Source organism: Anabrus simplex, chromosome 10 (genome assembly GCF_040414725.1).
Source record: "Anabrus simplex isolate iqAnaSimp1 chromosome 10, ASM4041472v1, whole genome shotgun sequence".
In the NCBI taxonomy this organism is placed as follows: domain Eukaryota; kingdom Metazoa; phylum Arthropoda; class Insecta; order Orthoptera; family Tettigoniidae; genus Anabrus; species Anabrus simplex.
This window is the reverse complement of record NC_090274.1, coordinates 30,502,262-30,525,172: the sequence shown is the minus strand read 5'-3', so window position 1 is coordinate 30,525,172 and position 22,911 is coordinate 30,502,262. Positions and strand designations below refer to the sequence as shown.

The window sequence follows — 22,911 nt, the reverse complement described above, 5'->3', positions numbered from 1 at the left end:
GAAGAAAACAAACTCTTGGTTAATTAAATGGCCCAAAAAACCAAATTGACTGGAGGCGTAGCTTGCACTCCTACATGAAACTTCTTAAAACCTAGGTGGCACTCGGCCAGTTATACAGGGACTAATCCCATACTATGGAGGTGACATGATAAGAAAACTTTATTACATTACGAAGAGAAGAAAAACGGTTATGAAAACGTAGTCACCTCAAAACAATATGAGTGGGAGCTCGAGAGGGTTAGGCACTCTCTATCCCAATTTGCAGCTACAGTAAGGTTTACATTAAAAAGGATTCGAACCTTCCCCCGCGGGTTAAAACTGCTGAGCTAGCAAGAAATGAATATGTTAACAGGCTATTACCTTGTAGATGAACTGCTGCTTGGAGAAAGAGGCGCATCCCGCCCCCTGCTATCTATGTTCACACACTGCGAAAGATGTTACTGAAGTGGCCCCGAGACCAAAAAATCAGCAGTTTACATACCCTCGTGGAACATTCGAGACCTTTCATGAATGATAACAACCCGCCCATAAATTTTTATTGGTCGGCTAAAGATTACAAGTCAAAACTGAAGAAGACATGTAGGATTGGTGGAAAATTAATTACAGAAATTACTCATTGGTCAAATTCAAAACTGGCGGAAAGAGAAGGGTTATACTGCCAACCCAAACAATGACTGAAAGAAATTTAACAAAGAACAAACTTATGAATACCAAATTTCTTCAAAAAAAGTTCCTTCACTTCACACTAGGGTGCACAATTGTAGTTCTTAAGTAGTGCCATCTAGAAGAGAATGTTCACACTTCTTACTACAGAGCAAACAAATACAAATCGAAACAGACGTAGTTCAGAACACTTGAAAATTTACAGTAGAGACATCTTCCGAGAAACTTTTGATTTAATACAGATTGTTAAAGTTCAGGCTTCCTCCTGTAGAGGGATTTCAACTGGCGCAATATTTGAATTCGCGGCGTGGAGGTGTACTGCCCGGTACAATAATAATAATAATAATAATAATAATAATAATAATAATAATAATAATAATAATAATAATAATAATAATAATAATAATAATAATAATAATAATAATAATAATAATAATAATAATACTTTATTAACGGCTATAATGATGCCAAGGTAGCTTGTAAACATCAAAAGATGTATCAAATATAGCTCCAAAACTGAGGGAGTGGCTATGTAGTTCGGGTCACTTAATTATCAGCTTTCATTCGAGAGACAGTGGGTTTGAACCCCACTGTCGGCAGACCTGAAGATAGTTTTCCATGGTTTTCCATTTTCATACCAGGCAAATGCTGGGGCTACACCTTTGCTAAGGCCATGGTCTTTTTCTTCCCATCCCTAGTCCTGTCATATCTCATTTTCACCTTAGGACCTCTTTCTAAGTGCAACATAAAACATTCAGGAAAAAGAAAAAGTTTATGAGATCAGGTGAAAGGCATTGCAGACAGTCAAAGATGTTTGTGTTATAGAGCCACAGTGAGGATTGTTAATAGAATGAGTTTGTGGTTTGAACTAGATACAGGGGTTGGACAAAGCTGTAATCCTTCACCGATATTATTCATAGTATATGCAAAGGATTTAAACCTGCGGCCACTGAATTAGGTGGATGAGGAAAGCTGCGCTGTGATTGGCAGTGCTGACTGTACAGTGCTGTGTAGTCGAAGCTGGTTCGCTCCAGGTATTCTTTAAACTAGTGCTCTTTTTTATGTTATGCAGTTCAGTATATAGTATTCAAGTATTTAAAGTTATATTGTAAACAATAAACAAAGAGAAATTATTTTAATAAAACTGATACAGATTAATATGTAATCTGAAATTACTTTCCATGTCCTGTGTCCTGCGCTGGCATGCATGACCTAAACGACTTCAGCTAACAATAATCTGATCACTTTTCAGGTCATTTTCCAGCAAAACTAAAGGACCCAATGGAAAAATGTTTCAGATAAAAAAGTTAATTTAGACTATTTTCTACATTTTCTTTGCGGACAACATTTTATTGGCTGAAGAAACAAAAATGTGCCCATTTACTGATAATTTCAATACATGATTTTATGGATTTAAATTTACTTGTTCAGGTTTTTATTATTAATTGGTTTAATGTAGAAAATATTTATACCACTGAAATCAGCAGTCTTTCCTGAAGCTTGTAGTATAATTTGTTTTACAACATTGTTGGAGGTAACATCAGGAGCTTAGGAGAGAACAAACTGCCTCGTGCTCCGAAATTATGTGTTCAATTAAACTGTGGCAACAGTGTAATTTCCCTGACCCGCCTAATTTGGTGGCTGCGACTGTAGTTGTTCTTGATGATACACTATGCTGGAAGCCTGCATTCTGATAGCTTGGATCTTGAAAAGAAGTGTTCCCTCGTGGTTCTGGGTGGTAGAATACATCCATGGTATCTCCTGCCTGTCATAAGGGGCGACTAGTGACCACAGGTTCCTTAGCTGAGTCCAGGCATTGCATCCACTTACTTGTGCCAGGCTCCTCACTTTCCTCTATCCCATCCGACCCCCCTTCATCAACTCTTACTCTTTTCCAACCCAATGGTATTAAAGTATTCAAGGCCTAGGGAGTCTTTCATTTTCATGCCCTTCATGGCCTTTTTCTTTCTTTGGCTAATAGCATCAGCTTTCAAAGTGTCAGATCCCTTCCATATTTTCCCCTGTAATTAGTGTTGAAAAGAAGTGCAGCAAGTTTGGAAGAAATCTAGATGACTGAATTTCAGGTCAGGAATATGAAACTAGAACAGGCAAATCATACAAGTTCTTAGAATGTGTATTTTCCTACAAAGGTAGCATAGCAAGTGAAACTGAGTCGAAGTGTAACAAGGCTTATGCAGTGACCTCAGTGTTGCAATCAATGTTACTCTGTAAGAATGAGCTATTGAATGAAATTACATCGGTCTGTTTACTTGATGGATGAGGCTGTGGAAATACGAACGAATTTCAGTGGTGAGGTCATGGGCGTGAAAGGAGGAAATGAAATTACCAAGAAAGTGGACTTGGCTATGAACAGTAAGAAGAACAGGAAGAAACCAAGGCGCTGATGGTTAGACACACTATGTATGTAATTACAGTGTAATATTTCCTCTGTGGGTCAGTGGTCGAGTGTCAGCCTTTGGATTCCAAGATAACAGGTTCAAATCTGGCAGAGGCAGTCGGATTTTTGAAGGGCGGAACTAAAGTCCGTTCAACACTTCATGTCGTACAATGTCGGCAGTAAAAGATCTCTGGTGACACATTTGGACCCCAAATATTTCATTAAAACTTAGCTATTGTCGCCCAAAAGAAATTTGGTTTACTCTACCATATAGTAGTCCTAGAGTAAAACAAAATGTCAAAATTGACGAGCAGATACCCAGATGGCATCAAGTTAAAATGTCTGCAGACGGTAGCTGCGGCCATAGATGATGATGATGATGATGATGATGATGATGATGATGATGATGATGATGATTATTATTATTATTATTATTATTATTATTATTATTATTATTATTATTATTATTATTATTATTATTATTTGCTAGTTGTTTTACGTCGCACCGACACAGATACGTCTTATGGCGATGATGGGACAGGAAACGGCTAGGAGTGAGAAGGAAGGGGCCGTGGCCTTAGATAGGTACAGCCCCAGCATTTGCGTGGTGTGAAAATGGGAAACCACGGAAAACCATTTTCAGGGCTGCTGACAGTGGGGTTCGAACCTACTATCTCCCGAATACTGGATACTGGCCGCACGTAAGCTACTGCAGCTATCGAGCTCGGTATTATTATTATTATTATTATTATTATTATTATTATTATTATTATAATGAGATGGTTGGTATGTTTAACAGCAAACAAAGTCATATGGACTGCTTCATTATGAGCGTAAGGTCAGGTGTCCTTGAAATGTAAAAACAAAAATGCTGCCTTGGTTGGTCATTTTCTCTTTAAAACATTTGTTTCCATGGGGTCAAAGGGTGATCTCACCTTAGTGGTCTGTGGCATGTCGGTGATGATGCCATCTGTGATGATGAGCAGAATAAAGTACTTGGAACCGTCTTGATAATCTCGAGCCGTCCGAGCTACCTGGGAGATGACGGGACTGAAATTAGTGGGGCCATAAAGTTGAACCTGGCGAATGCAGTTCTTGTATGCTTGAAGCACACCTGGAACAACAAGAAATTGTAAGTTTGGAACAGTGACTACAGCAACACATACATAAATTCAAACCATAAAATGAAGTACATTAAGATTAGGATTAGCACACGGAGAGGTCAATATGAGAAGGGGAAGGAAAGACAAGCACAAACATGAAAACACAAAAGAACAAGGGCAATCTCCACATCTTCATACACTGCTGTCTTCCAAAAAGATGGGTTTTCCCTCAACAATCACCCCCCAGAGATGACCACGGGGCCCTTAGCTGAGTCTTGGCATTGCTTCCACTTACTTTTGCCAGGCTCCTCACTTTCATCCATCCCATCCGACCTCCCTTGGTCAACTGTTGTTCTTTTCCAACCCCAACAGTATTAGGTTTCTGAGGCCTACATAGTCTTTCATTTTAATGCCCTATGTGGCCCTTATCTTTCTTTGGCTGATACCTTCAGTTTTTGAAGTGTTAGATCCCTTCCATTTTCTCTCTCAGGTAGAGGATGGTTGCCCAGTTGCACTTCCTCTTAAAACAATAATCACCATCACCACCATCACCCTCAACAATTCCAATTCTCCTATGTCTATTCCTTCTTGGACCCCAATGAACTTGTTTCTTTTATTATTATTATTTACATTTTATGGCCTTCATTGGACCACCCTAGCCAACTTTATACAAAGAATTTTTCAGTTTCCTGTCAGCCCAGTACTTCTTCATTCTCTCGAATCTTATCTTTCTTTCTTCATTGGAAATCACCCTTCCTATTGTCTGTTTGTTGATTCTGATTTGCAGTCTGGTTTGCTTGTCTGTGAGTTTCCTGATTTTGTCAATTTTGTTTATTAGGTCATCCACTGTAATTTGTAGTTCATCCATATCTTCCTTCATTTCTCTAATCCACTCAATGTTGCACTTACTATTCCATAATTTTTCTATTATTCTCTTGATGATCCTGTTCTCTGGTGTCCTGATTAGATGTCCAAAAACTGAAATGCGTTTCTTCCTGATTGTGCTCATTATTGGTTCTATTTCCTTGTAGGAAGCTACTCTCCAGTGTCCATCTTTTTGATATGATTTGTTGATGCATGTTCTAATGATTCTTTGCTCTATCTCGAGTATTTTGTCTATCTGTGCAGTGTTAGTTGTTCTGAAGAAGGTTTCAGTTGCGTATGTTACAGTATTTCTGGTTGAGTGACTGTTTTGTAGTGTTTTCATTTGTTTGCTATGGAAAGGCCCTTTTTGTTTTAGGTATTCTTGGTGACATATTGTGCTCTGGTCAATTTATTTATTCTGTTATGCCATGTTGGCTTTTCATTGAGGTTAAGTTATATGTTATGATTTCTCCCAGATATTTAAATTTATCTACAATTTTGATTTCTTGGTTTCCTATGGCAATTTTGTTTATGAGTGGTGGATCAGTTAACATGATTACTTACTGTCTTTTCAAAAGATATTCCAAGACCAATTTTCTGTGCTATTTCCTGTAGTGATATAACTTGTCTGGTTTCCTGAAAATTGTTGGACAAGAGAGCAAGGTCATCAGCAAATCCTAGGCAATGTAAACTTATGTCATCTTTGGGTACCATTCCCTCATTATATATTCCAAGGCACAGTTTCATTATGAATAATTAAGATAAGGATAAGGCCTACAAAAAGCACGGTTATCTTTAAGAACATTCTTCTACTTCTCAACTTCATCACTGGGACATAGATCAACACTCATTTAGAAACCATCTTGTTAGACCTTCAGTCTTGATGCAAGAAGTGTAGGATATGAAGAAAGCCAAATAAAGACAAGAAAAAACAAGACTATAATATTATGAATAAAGATGGTAAAAGAAAGGAGAAAAGAATCCCACTGTGTCAATACAAGTAATGACAGAACATATAAAAAAATAGAAGGAGAGGAACGTGAACAGTAGCATGTGATATTGGATAAACACAATGACAGGTCACTGTTTGGGGAGGAGGTAGCAACGGAAAGAGAAGATAAGGAAAAACATGAAAAAACAAGACAACAAGACCCATGTGCGGGTGCGACCTATATGGCGATGTTAAGTGGTATTGTAAATTAAGATAACCACTCCAGGGTGATGTAACCCACACGGGATCATTAAATGATGGATTTAACGCCAAAAAAAAAAGTAATTAAGAAGAGATAGGGAAAAAGTCGCGACCGAGCGCTTTCTTCACTTACGCTGCCTGAACCGTCAGCGTTAGACCCAAAGTGTAAGTGTACAAATTGTAAAGCATAAAAAGCTCTACAAAAAAGTCTGCAACGGCATATATTTATCTGCAACCATTTAAGCCTACAAGCGACCATCCCAGTAAAAAATCAACACCTTCAAATTAAAAAGTTATTCCGCGATAGTTCACGAATTTTCCAAACAAGATAAATTGTTCATCCTCCTTTACAGCTATATAAGGATGAAAACAACCTTTAAAGTATATGATTTGCACGAATAGTTTAGAGGTTATGACCGTTTTAGTCGGGGCAGGTCACTAACAATTCCAAAATTACCACCAAAAAAATGCACTAAATTTCTATAATACTTCAAACATGCAACATTTCTGCCCATATAGTACATTTTGCTACTGCAATGTATATAACTACATCAAAATGATGATGATGATGATGATGATAATAATAATAATAATAATAATAATAATAATAATAATAATAATAATAATAATAATAATAATAATAATAATAATAATAATAATAATAATAATAATAATAATAATAATAATAATAATAATAATAATAATAATAATAATAATAATAATAATAATAATAATAAATTTGGTCACTAAATGAAATAACAAAATAATTATGAGAATGTGTTAGGCAATATGTAAGAATGTAAGAACAAAAGGGAATTTTTTTTTTCTTCTTCTTCTTCTTCTTTTCTTCTTCTTCTTCTTCTTTGTTTAGCTTTTCATAACCCAAAGAAGTATTCAATTCTTATACCAGGCAAATACTGAGGCTGAACCTTAATTGAAGCCATGGTGGCTGTTTTTTCCACTTCTATTCCAGTATGGCCAAACTGTTCCTTTCCATGACATACATTGGCTTATTGGGCTTCCTTTCCTCATCCTGTGGCTGTCCTGTGTGCCTAGTCTTTTACAAACTGGGGTATCAAGCCAGTAGTTCTAAGGCACACAGCCTTAGCTCTCTGTTATTCTGGTGCAACGTGATGATGATGATTAAGATGATGATGATGATTATTGTTTTAAGGGGCCTACTATCTAGATCATCAGCCCCCTCTCCTGCAGAATATGCCTGCCCCATATAGTATAAACCATCTCCTACAAAACATGTGGACAGGTCTGTGTGAGGCATTTAGGATGATCATAGGCTGTGCTGTTAGTGGTTTTGATGATGCAAGGAGAGGAAAGGATTAGGATTGGGAAGGAAGTGGCCACAGCCTTAATATTCAGGTGAAGCCTGGTGTGAAAATGAGAAACCATAGAAAACCATTTTCAGTGCCGCTGATTGTGTGATTTGAACCCATCATCTCCCAAATACAAGCTCAAGCTATGTTACCTTGACCGCACAGCCAACTAGCTCAGTCATAGGCTGTTTAAAACCACTCTTGTGTAGAAGATATATTATCTTGCTGAAACTGCACCTCAAAGCATTCGCCACTTGAAATGAACGCCTTAATGCTAACAACAATGAAGGCCACTCATTGTATAGTTATCAATCGCCTTACTCTACGCTAAAATTTAGAAAAAATTTCATCTGCATTTGGAAGAATCTTCAGGTAATGCAAGACTTCTCATGTGGAAATCCTGCAGAACCACACAAACACAAACATCTTCAGGCTGTCGTTATAGCCTGATAGAACAAGGGAGAAGGGAGAAGGAAAATCGGAGGAGATTATCCTGGACATGGAACATAGTTAGAATATGATGAGGAAATGTGGACAGCTTCATCAAGCCAGTCTATATACTGATAACTCACACACAGTTCACCTTACCTGATATCCCATCACAGTTTGGATTGTCTGGATTCATACTGACATGGAATTCGTGGGACACCTGACCATCGGGAGGTATCCGTGCTCCAAATCCAAGGACAGGAAAAAGCTTGTCACTGTCATAATCCTGAATGATCTCCCCAACGGCAGTCAGCGCTTGTTCGTACTGGTTGGGTACGGAGCTGATGTAGTGCAGCGAGTCAGGCGAACTGGGATTCCCATTTGAAGCTGAAAGCATGAATTCACATCACACATCAGTAACACAACTTAATTTCATGAAAATGTCACTGAACATCTGGAGTTGATGCTGACTTCATGACACCCGATCATCATCATCTTCCACTGAAGGTAGCCCCATAGGACTCAGTATACTCACTGTTGTTGTTTGAGTCATCAGTCCATAGACTGGTTTGATGCAGCTCTCCATGCCACCCTATCCTGTGCTAACCTTTTCATTTCTACGTAGCTATTGCATCCTACATCTGCTCTAATCTGTTTGTCATATTCATACCTTGGTCTACCCCTACCGTTCTTGCCACCTACACTTCCTTCAAAAACCAACTGAACAAGTCCTGGGTGTCTTAAGATGTGTCCTATCATTCTATCTCTTCTTCTCGTCAAATTTAGCCAAATCGATCTCCTCTCACCAATTCGATTCAGTATCTCTTCATTCGTGATTCGATCTATCCATCTCACCTTCAGCATTCTTCTGTAACACCACATTTCAAAAGCTTCTATTCTCTTTCTTTCTGAGCTAGTTATCGTCCATGTTTCACTTCCATACAATGCCACGCTCCACACAAAAGTCTTCAAAAACATCTTTCTAATTCCGATATCAATGTTTGAAGTGAGCAAATTTCTTTTCTTAAGAAAGCTCTTCCTTGCTTGTGCTAGTCTGCATTTTATGTCCTCCTTACTTCTGCCATCGTTGGTTATTTTACTACCCAAATAACAATATTCATCTACTTCCTTTAAGACTTCGTTTCCTAATCTAATATTCCCTACATCACCTGCCTTCGTTCGACTGCACTCAATTACTTTTGTTTTGGACTTATTTATTTTCATCTTGTACTCCTTACCTAAGACTTCATCCATACCATTCAGCAACTTCTCGAGATCTTCTGCAGTCTCAGATAAAATAACAATATCATCGGCAAATCTCAAGGTTTTGATTTCCTCTCCTTGGACTGTGATTCCCTTTCCAAATTTCTCTTTGATTTCCTTTACTGCCTGTTCTATGTAAACATTGAAAAGGAGAGGGGACAAACTGCAGCCTTGCCTCACTCCTTTCTGGATTGCTGCTTCTTTTTCAAAGCCCTCGATTCTTATCACTGCAGACTGATTTTTATACAGGTTGTAGATAATTCTTCGTTCTCGGTATCTGATCCCTATCATCTTCAGAATCATAAATAGCCTGGTCCAATCAACATTATCGAATGCCTTTTCTAGATCTACGAATGCCATGTACGTGGGCTTGTCCTTCTTGATTCGATCCTCTAAGATCAGACGCAAAGTCAGGATTGCTTCACGTGTTCCTACATTTCTTCTGAAGCCAAATTGATCTTCCCCCAACTCAGCTTCAACTTGTTTTTCCATTCTTCTGTAAATAATACGTGTTAAAATTTTGCAGGCATGAGATACTAAACTAATAGTGCGGTAGTTTTCACACCTGTCAGCACCGGCTTTCTTGGGAATAGGTATAACAACATTCTGCTGAAAATTGGATGGGACTTCTCCTGTCTCATACATCTTGCACACTAAATGAAATAACCTTACCATGCTGGTTTCTCCTAAGGCAGTCAGTAATTCAGCGGGAATATCATCAATTCCAGGTGCCTTGTTCCTATTTAGGTCACTCACAGCTCTGTCAAACTCTGACCTCAAAATTGGGTCTCCCATTTCATCAGCATCAACAGCCTCTTCATGTTCCAAAACGAAATTATCTACATCGTTACCTTGATACAACTGTTGAATATGCTCCTGCCATCTTTCTGCTTTGTCTTCTTTCCCTAGAAGTGGCTTTCCATCTGAGCTCTTAATATTCATGCACCTAGATTTCCTTTCTCCAAAGGTTTCCTTGATTTTCCTGTATGCAGCATCTACCTTTCCCAGGACCATACAGCCTTCGACATCCTTGCACTTCTCCTTCAGCCATTCTTCCTTAGCTACCTTGCACTTTCTATCCACTTCATTCTTTAATCGCCTGTATTCTTTTCTGCCCTCTTCATTTCTAGCATTCTTGTATTTTCGTCGTTCATCAATCAGGTCTAGTATCTCCTGAGTTATCCACTGATTCTTAGTTGATCTTTTCTTCCTTCCTAACATTTCTTCAGCAGCCCTACTGACTTCATTTTTCATGACTCTCCACTCTTCCTCTACTGTGTTTCCTTCGGCCTTTTCATTTAGTCCTTGTGCAACATACTATCAGAAATATATTTAAAAATGGATGTAGGTGTATTTGAGATTAATGGACTCAAAATCTACTGGACCGATTTTGCTGGAAATATCACAATTTCTTCTCATTACTCCTGAGAGTGTTTAGGAAGTGGTTTGAAAGAAATCAGATAGGTAGTTTTATTATGATGAGTAATTTTATGTAAATAATTTAATTACAAAGCCGCATCAAGATTGGATCGAACTTGATAGACATATTGTTGCTAGGTTTTATTTATTTAATCGTATGGTGATTACAACTACAAATTTATAAGTCCAGGTCCAAGTGTTTCAGCCATTCTACAGCACTTTCTGAAAGATGATACAGGTCGCTGGGGCTTCCGGAGTAGGCATGAAGAGGGCACCGCAGGATGACATGATCCATAGTCTGCTCCCCTCACCGCAAAGACTAGGACTTCACTATATGCCTTGTAATTTTTTATTTCTTTAATTGATAGTTCCACTTTGTTGATATTTGGAGGATCTATTATCATCAATAAGTCCAGCCCCGCAGTGTAGGGGGCAACGCGTCCGCCTGTCACCCAGCGGCCCTGGGTTTGATTCCCGACTGGGTAAGGGTTCTTTAATTGTAAATGATTAATATCCCTGGCCTGGGGACTGGGTGTTTGTGTCATCCTTAACGTTCCTTTCCTCACATTCAACACTCTACACTTCCGCAATTCCAATTACACGCAGATTCTCTATAGGTCGACGCCCCGAACAAATACCATTTTAAAAAAATCATCAATCAATCGACCAATCACCACTGATCTACATTTAGGGCAGTTGCTCAGGTAGCAGATTCCCTATCTGTCGTTTACTGGTCTTTTCTTAAATAATTGCAAAGAATTTGGAAATGTATTGAACATCTCCTTTGGCAAGTTATTCCAATCCCTAACTCCTCTTCCTATAAACAAATATTTGCCCCAATTTGGCCTCTCAAATTCCAACTTTATCTTCATAGTGTGATTTTTCCTACTTTTAAAAAGAACAACAACATCATTAATAATAATAATAATCATCATCATCATCATAACCTTGGGAACAAACCACACGAGTGTTAATCTGAAACGCAATTATACCTGTATTCAACAAAATCAAACAGTTAGAACATAACTTGGTGTTAAATACTCACGATGCTTGTTATTTGTTCACACAACACATAACATAGCATAAAACAGCACATCTGTCATATGTAATGCTGTGGACATTGGAGTATACCATATTCACTCACATACGTCTTATATATTTTTTCTGAACATTCAAGCTTAAATTTTGGGGCGTGAGGTATGTGTGTGAAGTTACTAAATTAAACTTGATCAGAATCAAAATACGTTTTAAAAGAAATAAAGCTTAACGATTTCACATAATATGTTGCATTTTGTAATGTTCCATACTATCTTATTGAATATTAACAGAAGTATTAAAGTTTGTAGAGCCTTCCTGGCTCAGGCAGCAGTGCACTGGCCCCTCACCACTGGATTTCGTGGTTCAAATCACGGTCGCTTCATGTGAGATTTGTGCTGGACAAAGCGGAGGCGGGACAGGTTTTTCTCCGGGTACTCCGGTTTTCCCTGTCATATTTCATTCCAGCAACACTTGAATACTATGAAGAATATTATAAGACTTCTTCTTCTCCTCATATATTCCTACAGCTAAGTGAACTATTTTCTTACAACAAATGTGTTTTCAGTAAATTCTATAAACAATTTTTCATAGTGTCAAACTTCTATGTTTTAAGACCATCTTTAAAAAAACTATGTTTAAAATACTTTGTTCTACACGTGATGTGGCTGAAGATGACACTTAAATAGCTTGAAACTAGTCCCATTAAATGTTTATTTAATAAACACTATTTAATTTGTATTGAAAAGGTGGAATATCTCACTTATTATTTTATGTGAAGCACGGTCATATGCACTAATCCAGTGTCTCAGGCCAACTCACGAACCATATGTCGTCAGTGTCCAGTGTCTTCACTGATGCAAGGACAATCTGGCTGACGCATGTCTGCCAAACTTTGGCGTCCCTCACTGGAGACTTTTACCCACCATACCACTGTTCTGTAAGGCAATGCAGATTCCCCGCAAGCCTTTGATGACACTGTCGTGCTGTACGACCTCTGGCATATTAAACTGCATTCGCTTCAGAACTGTTTCAGAGATTCGTCAGGCAGCAGACTGCTCCATTCGAACTATCAACACAACAGGCACTGCTAAAGGTATCCTACGACTTCCACATCTCTGGCAACAGGTTGTACACAAAGTGGTTGACTACTTTGAAGGACAGTAAAACTTAATGTCCAACACTCGTATTTATACTAACACATGAAAAAAAAGTAAGCTGATGCAAGATATAAGTGGGATTTATTTTTCTCCCTCAATTCCATATTTAAAAATGAGGGTGAATTATAGACATGATGGCAATATATATGCAAGTAAACATGGTGTTACTGAGGCATGTTAGATATGCAAATCATATTTTTTAACATTGGGTTATATTCTTATAGAGAAAATTGCAAATACAATTTTGTTCTATTTTGAAGAGTTCCAATAATGAATTTTGTTCTATTTCATTCCATTTTGCAAATAAGCAGTTATACTAATATTAATAAAAAGATCCAATATATGATATTCTTAAGCCAAATTCTAAAACGATGTACTGCATGTGTTATGGGAGAGTAACTGAAAATGTGATCTTTTAAAACAGCTTGAGGCCTACACTTCACAGCATGTTGTGATTTACAGAGAATGCACCACTATTCACTTTGACTCCACAGGTGTTAAGAGATTCTTGAGACTATGGCTGCCAATGTCTAGACTCTCAAGCGACGTCAAATCCCATCCCTACTTCTTTATATTAGATTTATGAATGTCCTCCTACTGTTTTTATTGTTCTCCCTTATTATGTTGTCTATCCTTCAATCTTCATTTGGAAGACGCACATTAGGCATGCAAGGCACAAAGTTGCAACAGTCTTTTCAGTCTTGAGCTGTCATAGATTCTTTGTCACTGGATCAGGCTGCAGAGCTGTTAGGGGCCATGTCAATGTCATAGTTCGCCAGCATTTCCACATTAAAAGATCTGGCATACAGGCATCTTCCAAGGGTCAATTACAACAGGCCCTGATGTACATGTCTAGCTGACTGGCCTGTAATTATTGTTGCTGAATAGCTCAATAGTAGAAAGAAGTTGTAAAATTTCATCATCTTGTAGTTTACCTGGTTTATTTCTTGCTATACTCATGCTGCTTTACGCACCTGGCTTGACAGGGTCAGCCATCCTTTCATTCGGCAGGTACAACATCTTGTGAAGTTATATTACTTTCTTTCTATAAACAAAAGATTGCAGAAAAGTTTCAAGTGTTTCTTCCAACTCTCAAAACATAACCACAGCAGTCAGAAATGAAGCAGTTCTCATAGAAATAGTATATTAACATCGTAAAAGAAGTTGCGGACTGAAAGCAGCATTAGTGCCACTTAATACCGACTGCCAGTAACTGTCAATACCGCAATTGCTGTGTGTAGCACTGAGAAGGTTATTGGGGAGAGAGCTGAAAAAGGTTGCTTAAACATAGTCAGCCTAATGACTACCCAACTGGACAGCTGCATCGAGAGGGAACACCATATGCTGTCAAAAACTCAAGAAAAACAATTAACTATACCAAATGAGATGTTCATACTCTGATGGATGCTGATACAGACACTGAACCACAGGTGTGCTATACGAGCCCCCTCCATCTTTCTCTGTTTATGAACCACTGTTCTCTTGTAAACTTCTCCCAATCTTGTCCTCTCTCCTCAACATCTTTCTTTACGTGATCAGTCCATTTATCTCTGGATCTACCCACCGGTCTTTTGCCTTTTATTTCTCTTTCATATTCCTTTCTTGTAGTCCTGCTTGCACTCATCCTTTTTATGTGGCCAAACCACTTCAGTCTTAATTCTGGATATTTTGTAGTAGGAGTCTCCTATTCCCACCTCCTCTCAGACATTTTTGTTCCCGATTTTGTCGTCTGTAGCATGGTGCATAGGAACTTCATTTCTTCAGCTTGGAGTTTGAGTTGTCTTGTCTCATTAATGTAGTAGTTTCCAGGCTAAATGTAAGGATTGGTGTATAATAGGATTTATATAATGTCATCTTAGCTTTCAACCAATGTTGACAGCAATTGTGACTCGTGGACTGAAAATGTGCGAGAATGAAATTGCTGCACTGATTGAAACTACAGAAACAGGAGGACCACTTGTTGATGCTAACTGTACTCATGGGTGGGTTACTTCAGCAGGGAAACGGTAGCACTGGTATAGGGAGAACAAGAAAGCCAGCCACTTCACACCATCCCCACTGACCGGTAAAATCTATGGCTATCACACAATTAAGGTCAAGCCCAGCTTTGATGTAGTCGATGAACGAGTACACTTTGGTGAACTTGTACTGGAGCAGCCGTATCTCACCTGAGTGTTTGTACGACTGGCTTCTCTGAAACAAAGACAACAAAAGTTGAATGGAGAAGAATAATACTTAGCCCAGTGAACAAGTTTATTTTACCTAACAAGAGGACATGTAGTTTTGAATTTTGGATGAGCAGTTTGTATGTTGGTCCTTATTAAAAATCCAAGTTTTCTAATTTATCACACCTGCTCTTGGATCAATATGACCGCTTTTGTGTCCCATTTTACGGCTTTTGCTCTATAACTCTTTACTAGTGCATCCTACAAAATAAATAAAAAAACTGTAGTGCACAAAATATGCTGCAATTTACTCAATTCACTCCTGTAACATGTTTTCCTAAACCTCATAGTTACTAAAATACAGAGCTTCAAAGCACAAAAGTTAAGGAAATCAACAGTTGCATGCAGACAAACAGCAGTTTTAATTTTCAATATCAGTCACTACTGATCTGCATTTAGGGCAGTCGCCCAGGTGGCAGATTCTCTATCTGTTGTTTTCCTAGTCTTTTCCTAAATGATTTCAAAGAAACTGGAAATTTATTGAACGTCTCCCTTGGTAAGTTATTCCAATCCTTAACTCCCCTTCCTATAAATGAATATTTGCCCCAATTTGTCCTCTTGAATTCCAACTTTATCTTCATATTGTGATCTTTCCTACTTTTATAAACGCCACTCAAACTTATTCGTCTACTAATGTCATTCCACGCCTTCTCTCCGCTGACAGCTCAGAACATACCACTTAGTCGAGCAGCTCTTCTTCTTTCTCTCAATTTCTCCCAACCCAAACTTTGCAACATTTTTTTAACGCTACTCTTTTGTCGGAAATCACCCAGAACAAATCGAGCTGCTTTTCTTTGGATTTTTTCCAGTTCTTGAATCAGGTAATCCTGGTGAGGGTCCCATACACTGGAACCATACTCTAGTTGGGGGTCTTACCAGAGACTTATAAGCCCTCTCCTTTACATCCTTACTACAACCCCTAAACACCCTCATAACCATGTGCAGAGATCTGTACCCTTTATTTACAATCCCGTTTATGTGATCACCCCAATGAAGATCTTTATTTATATTAACACCTAGATACTTACAATGATCCCTAAAAGGAACTTTCACCCCATCAACGCAGTAATTAAAACTGAGAGGACTTTTCCTATTTGTGAAACTCACAACCAGACTTTTAACCCCGTTTATCAACATACCATTGCCTGCTGTCCATCTCACAACATTTTCAAGGTCACACTGCAGTTGCTCACAATCTTGTAACTTATTTATTACTCTATAGAGAAGAACATCATCCGCAAAAAGCCTTACCTCCAATTCCACTCCTTTACTCCTTTTAGCCTGGCATTCTCATGAACTTCATAACAAGCTGAATTTTTTACAGCTATGATCACCCAGTAATGAGAAAATGTTGTTTCACACAATTTACAACAACCTTCTTCACAAATATCAGATGAAATAAAAACTTGGTAAACAGATCAACAATAAGTTACTTTAAGATGTATTAAAGTTTCGTAATGATCAGATCAATACTTTTAAAGTTATAAACTTTCAAAGTGAGCACTCTGTTGGAAGTGGAAAAAATACTAGCACACTCTTTGTTCAACCTGCGTTAAAATTTCAACTGGGGACGATAAAAATGTCTACCCCACATAATTAAATGTAGAATAAAATAAGCTAAGTGCTAGCGTAGCTTGTTTCTATGTGAGACAAAGGATAAAATTTTTATTAACGTTATTAACTCAGGTGTCTATACTTTTTTCCATAAAGCTTTGATCACCAATAATGCCTTTCCCTTGTCTTTCTCCTCTTGATATCACCATGGTAGTCTTTTCTTTAATGATATCAAATAATTTGGGAATTTATCAAACATCTCCCTTGGTAAATATTTCTAACACCTAATTCTTCCTCCTATAAATATTTGCCCTAATTTGTCCTTTAATCTTTGATCTTTCCTACTCTAAACAAAAGTTCACTCAATAGAATCTTACATTATTTTGGCCATGGAGGAAGAACAGACTAATTTGGTAACAATGAAATGGTACATTAAAATGATACAAGATCTTCGCTCCCATACAGGGGTATGGTCGTTTAATCATGCTGTCTTCAGTGACCTGCAGAGGAATAAAGTTGCTTAACACTTGTTCAGTGTAGCGCACTCAGGTATGCTTGTGTTTTCGGAGACCAGAAGAGTTCCACCTAGAAGTTTATTTTCCTTCCAGTAGATGACTCAAGTACCGGGCGAGTTGGTCGTGCGGTTAGGGGTGCACGGCTTTGAGCTTATATCTGGGAGATAGAGGGTTCGAATCCCACTGTCGGCAGCCCTGAAGATGGTTTTCTGTGGTTTCCCATTTTCACACCAGGTAAATGCTGGAGCTGTACCTTAATGAAGGCCACGGCCGCTTCCTTCCAACTCCTAGCCATTTCCTATCCCATCATCGCCAAAAGACCTACTTTTGTCGGTGCAAAATTTAGCCACTAGGGAACAAAAGAAAAGAAGATGACTCAAGTGTCCTCTTTTCTTGACACTGTACAATCCTCCCATTGTGTTCTTTTACCCATTGTTTACAAGTCAATTTTGGTGCTTCTGAAACTGAGTGAAATAACAAGTTGTGTCATAGACAAAGCTTCAAACATGAGTAAATTATGCATTAATAGATTGTTTCCAAAAGAAGAATATTTTGCACAATAATGATTCAGGTGATGATCTGATAACTCCAGATAGTGAAAGTGAGTATGATTAAGTGCAGAGTGGAAGCGCTGGAAGGGTGAATAGTAATCCAGACAGAAACAATGACCTGAGTTTGCTTTCTATCGTCCATTGGCTCCAATATTTCATAAATATACGGGTGTAAATAAAAGAGAGGAAAACGATGCTACATCTTTTGTAATTTTTTTCAATAATGATTTCTGAGCAGTCAAGTAGGTGACTTTTAAAACTGGCTGGCCCGCAGCAGTGGCAAGCTGCTTAGGCAGCTGGTATTGAAGGTGGTAAGACAGAATTTCTGACTCAAAAGTTGATAAGAAATATCCCCTCCATTCCAACTGTTTTGGAGTGTAATGTCCATACCTTGATTTATTCCTACATTTCTGGGAACACACTTACTCTTCTGATACACTGCAATCCAGAGAAAACTCACCTCCTTTTTGCGGGGATTGATGCACTTGAAGACGGTCTGCTGTCCTGGTCCAGCGCTCAGCTCTCGGAGCGTCACGTAGAACTGGCCGATGAGTTTGTGGTTGCCGTTGCGGTTCCAGTCCTGACAGAGCACTTTGATCGTCCTGTGAATGTCGCCTCCACACAAGGAGCGAGTCAGGATGGTGAATGGCTTCCACACGGGGTTCAGTGTCCACTTCCTTGGTTCGGTCCTGTGCGCCAGCAGAAACGATCCGTCCTCGGTCACTTTGTAGAACTCGAGGAATGGATCTGACCTTCGGTAATTAAAAAAAAGAAAAAGAAGGTAAATGAAGTCAACAATCAGTGAATTATTACTATTCTTCTATATCAGTGCATTTACAACCTTACACTCACAAGCACCATGATGCTCTTTAACCCTTATGCTGTACAATTAATTATTGACTCATTCTCAAAAGAAAATGCAATTATGAGGCGAAAAATGAATATTTTCAAATCGGGAAATAAGAATTCATTGTAGTAAATAATGGCCATTACTGGACCCCAAAAATGCTTATTGTTAACTATAGGTGGGACTATGTATTATAATGTAGTATTTATTATGTAAAATATGATGTTCTTTTAAGAACAAAACAAGCCATTCTTTGTTCAATAGTGTTTGCTTTACAGGTATGTTTCAGTGCAATATTTATATTAAACTTGTGTATATGACAGACAGAAAAGCTTTTAAGGGGGGACCTACACCTTTCAACATAGAAAAATGGGGTGTATTAAACATTTGTTTCTGCAGCAAGGGTAATGAATAATAAAGACAAACTTAGTATGAAAAATACATTATTCCTTAATAATATGTCTACATATTTAGAAATTATATTAACCCATGCCATTACATATAATTAATTATTCAAAATGGCGGTGTATCACGGCCACTATTTTGCCGTTTCCCTGATCATTTTCAAACACCTGAATACTCTTTTATGATTCCCTTTTTATTATGATTAGTAACATAATAGCTATAACCTGTACTAGAATCAGTGAAGTCCATCAAATATAAATATGTTTTCATGAAGTTATTTTCAAGTAGTCATTTTTTCATTCATTTTCATTTGAAAATATTTTTATAAAAACTTAACCAATGAAGCTAGTTCAATAATTCTAGCATATCCTCTTGATCTCCATGAAATATACATGTATGCAAAATTTCATCTTAATATCTTTAACATTTTCAGAGTTATCGGGGAAACAGTTCTGAATAAACAAACGTTGCTGGAAACGAGCAACAAACTTACTGACAAAGGGCTTGCTTGGGTGATAGGGCTTCACGTTTTTGGTCATCACTCCTAAAGTATTGGAGATAGTAACAAAAATGTTGCACTGTTCTAAAGAGAAATGTTCAGTTTTTAATAAAAAAAAAAAAAAATTGAAAAATTGCATTTTTGGACGGTCAAAGGTGTTGGTATTACATTTAACTGGAAAGTATGGCTTCCTTCTTAACCAAATATGTAAAAAAATAAAAAAAATAAAAAAAAGCTAACAATATCTCTGTTATATGAGGACAGCAGATCAAAATACTAAAATTTATCATTATTATTATTATTATTATTATTATTATTATTATTATTATTATTATTATTATTAACTTTATTGGCCACATTGGACCACTTGACCCTTCCATGTACACTTTTTCTCTGAACGTTGTACTGTTTGACTCTTCCTATCTGCCCAGTACTTCTTCATTCGTTCTGATTGCATTGTTCTTAATTCTTCTGACATCTCTACAGGCCTTCTGTGCATCATTTCAGTTGAAAATTTGTGATTCTTAAGAAGGATGGTAATATTACTCTTGTTCTCTGCATCTGTAATTTTGAGTCCAACTGTTCAGAGATTCTCTTGAATTTCTTTGATCCAATGCCCTCCTGTCTTCTTGCCCAGATTTCTCATCCCTAATTGTCGTAAAATCCTGTTTTCTGGTAATTGTAACATGTGAAAGAAATAAGAGATTCTTCTCTTCTTCATCATGCTGGTAACTGGGCCAATCTCTCGATAGACAGTGCCATTGGGGAGGATTCCTTCAACCTGGTACTTTTTATTTGTACAAGTTCTAATAATTATTCTTTCAGTTTTGAGGAGCTGATCAGGTCTTCTTTCGTTTTTAATTTGGAACAAGGTTTCGCAAGCGTAACTGACTTTGGGCAAAGTTACAGTTTTGTAGAGTTGGATCTTAGTGTTTATTGACAAGCATTTTTTGTTATAAGTTGACCTGGTTAGAAATTGTGCTTTTTAAATTTTGTTGGTTCTACTTATCCATGTTGCTTTTTGCTTAAGATGTGCATAACGATTTCTCCAAGGTATTTAAATTGTACAACTATGTTAATTTTTTGATCATTTATGATGACTTTGTTTATATCAAGGGGTTCCATTGGCATGATCTCAGTTTTCTTAAAGGATATTTATAATCCTATTTTTAATGCAATTTTCTGGAGACTGGTGATCTGAGCATGGACTTCTTCCATGTCAAGGGCTAATCCAGCTAAATCATCTGCAAACCCTACGTAGTTTGTCCTTATTGAGGGTTTTGCTCCAATTTCGATTTTTGGTGGGTTTTCTTGCCAAATTTTCATGATGTAATCTAGAGCCACATTGAAGAGCAATGGGGAAAATCCATTACCTTGTCTGAGGCCTGTATTTATTGGAAAAGCATTTGACATTTCTTCCCTGAACTTTACCTTTGAAATTGTGTTGGTTAAAGTTAGTTCAATCATTTTTGTTAATTTAGGGTGAAGACCATATGATCATTATACATAATACACTCAGTATTTTACATCCACATAGACCAGGGCCTCTCAAACGCCCAAATCTCATGCGTGCAAACTGCGGAGTTCCTGTGTGCAGTGCATCGGTCCCACTCAGGTTGGACCAACGCTTCGTCTCTGGGCTTCTCAGCTCGGATTTGGAGCGCTACGGAGCAAGTGAGGAAGAGGGAGACAGGGGGAGTGAGCGAGACAGGCATGGGGAAAGAGAGAGACAGCGCTATTGCTTCAAATCGAGGAGTGGGGGTCTGCATTCTGGTGAACCAAGTGAAGTTGTCTTTTGCACCGTGCACAGAGGCCCTAACATAGACCTACATGAAGACAGAAAGGGATTGTTCCACTAAACAACATGCATTGGCCTTGTACTTGGCTACCCTTTCCCCATACTCTTAATTTCTCAATGGTCTACATTGGACGAATCTACTCAATTATACAGAGGATTTTCCACTATCCTATCAGCCTAATATTTCTTCATTCTGAGAGGTGCTGCCTTCCTTTCTTCAACTGAAAACACCCTCTCATTATATCTTTTATTAATCTTGGTCTATAGCCTGATGGGTGTGTGTTTTTAATTTTAATTTTGTTTGTTTTGTTCTTAAGATCATCTATTGTTATTTGGAGTTCTTTGATATCATCTTTAATTTCTGTAATCCATTTAATCCTGATCTTGCTATTCCTTAATTTTTCAATTATTCTTCTACTAATTCTGGTGTCAGGATATAGATAGACAGATAAGGAATGGGTGAGCCCTGCCCTCACAGGGCTCCACACATAGGTCTGGATGTTGGCATTCTGGTGTCAGGTGTAATGATACCGGATACAACTTCACAACATCACCATCGTTGCAATACAAGGTTCAATTACCATACTCCGCTATCACTTATATCGCATTTGATGAGCTGTACATCGTATTATATATCCAAATTTATTTCTTAGCCTTATGTACTTTGCTATCTTTCCTATCCAGCACATTCTAGCAAATTCACCAATGACTTTGTAATTGATATACTTTGTCCTTGTGGCAGCTTCCTCATGGGGGAAGTTGTATTAAAAATGATAGGAAAATTAGCCCTAATCTACTCACAATCCAAAGATGTCCTTCCTGTCCAGTCCTCGACCACAGAACTGCAGGGTCACTTCATCCCTGCCAACTGTCACCTCTTCCATACTGACTATGAGAACACCCTTGCTGATCCGTCTTCCGATTAGGGGCAACTTCAAGTTGCTGCCTGCTACAATCTGAAATGAAACATTACATATTAAAACAAGATAGATGTGGAAATTAGTCCTGGTGTGATTCCTGGCTTAGGCATGAATTTCGGAATGGTTTTCAATCTAAACCAGGGTGCATTCAGCCTTTGTATCTAAACAGAGATGGCAGAGATGATAATAATTATAGCAAACAAAACCAATGAAATAGATGAAGGAAGGGCAGCCAGGCCAGAAAGAATGAAGCTAGCTCATATCTTCTTCTTCTTCTTCTTCTTCTTCTTCTTCTTCTTCTTCTTCTTCTTCTTCTTCTTCTTCTTCTTCTTCTTCTTCTTCTTCTTCTTCTTCTTCTTCTTCTTCTTCTATATGAAATATACATGCATGCAAAATTTCATTTTAACTTCTTAAACAATTTGTAGCCTGTGTGGCTCAGGCGGCAGCACGCCAGCCTCTCACCGCTGAGTTCTGTGGTTCAAATCCTGGTCACTCCCTGTGAGATTTGTGCTGGACAAAGCGGAGGCGGGACAGGTTTTTCTCCGGGGTACCCTCGTTTTCCCTGTCATAAGTCATTCCAGCAACACTCTCCAATATCATTTCATTTCAACTGTCTGTCTGTCTGTCTGTCTGTCTGTCTGTCTGTCTGTCTGTCTGTCTGTCTGTCTGTCTGTCTGTCTGTCTGTCTGTCTGTCTGTCTGTCTGTCTGTCTGTCTGTCTGTCTGTCTGTCTGTTAGGTC

The 22,911-nt window shown here is 38.1% G+C and overlaps 1 protein-coding gene across 1 annotated transcript in view; it reads right to left on the bottom strand.

The window, feature by feature from the left end:
* The window catches only part of LOC136882309 (copine-8), a 90,772-nt gene that overhangs the window by 5,697 nt on the left and 62,164 nt on the right, over window positions 1–22,911 (bottom strand). Inside the window, exons 5-9 of the mRNA XM_067154883.2 lie at window positions 22,053–22,207; window positions 18,163–18,454; window positions 14,921–15,050; window positions 8,140–8,367; window positions 3,997–4,175 (exon numbers count right to left, since the gene is read on the bottom strand). Coding sequence (XP_067010984.2) covers window positions 3,997–4,175; window positions 8,140–8,367; window positions 14,921–15,050; window positions 18,163–18,454; window positions 22,053–22,207 — 984 coding nt within the window. The remainder of the gene's footprint in view (window positions 1–3,996; window positions 4,176–8,139; window positions 8,368–14,920; window positions 15,051–18,162; window positions 18,455–22,052; window positions 22,208–22,911) is intronic.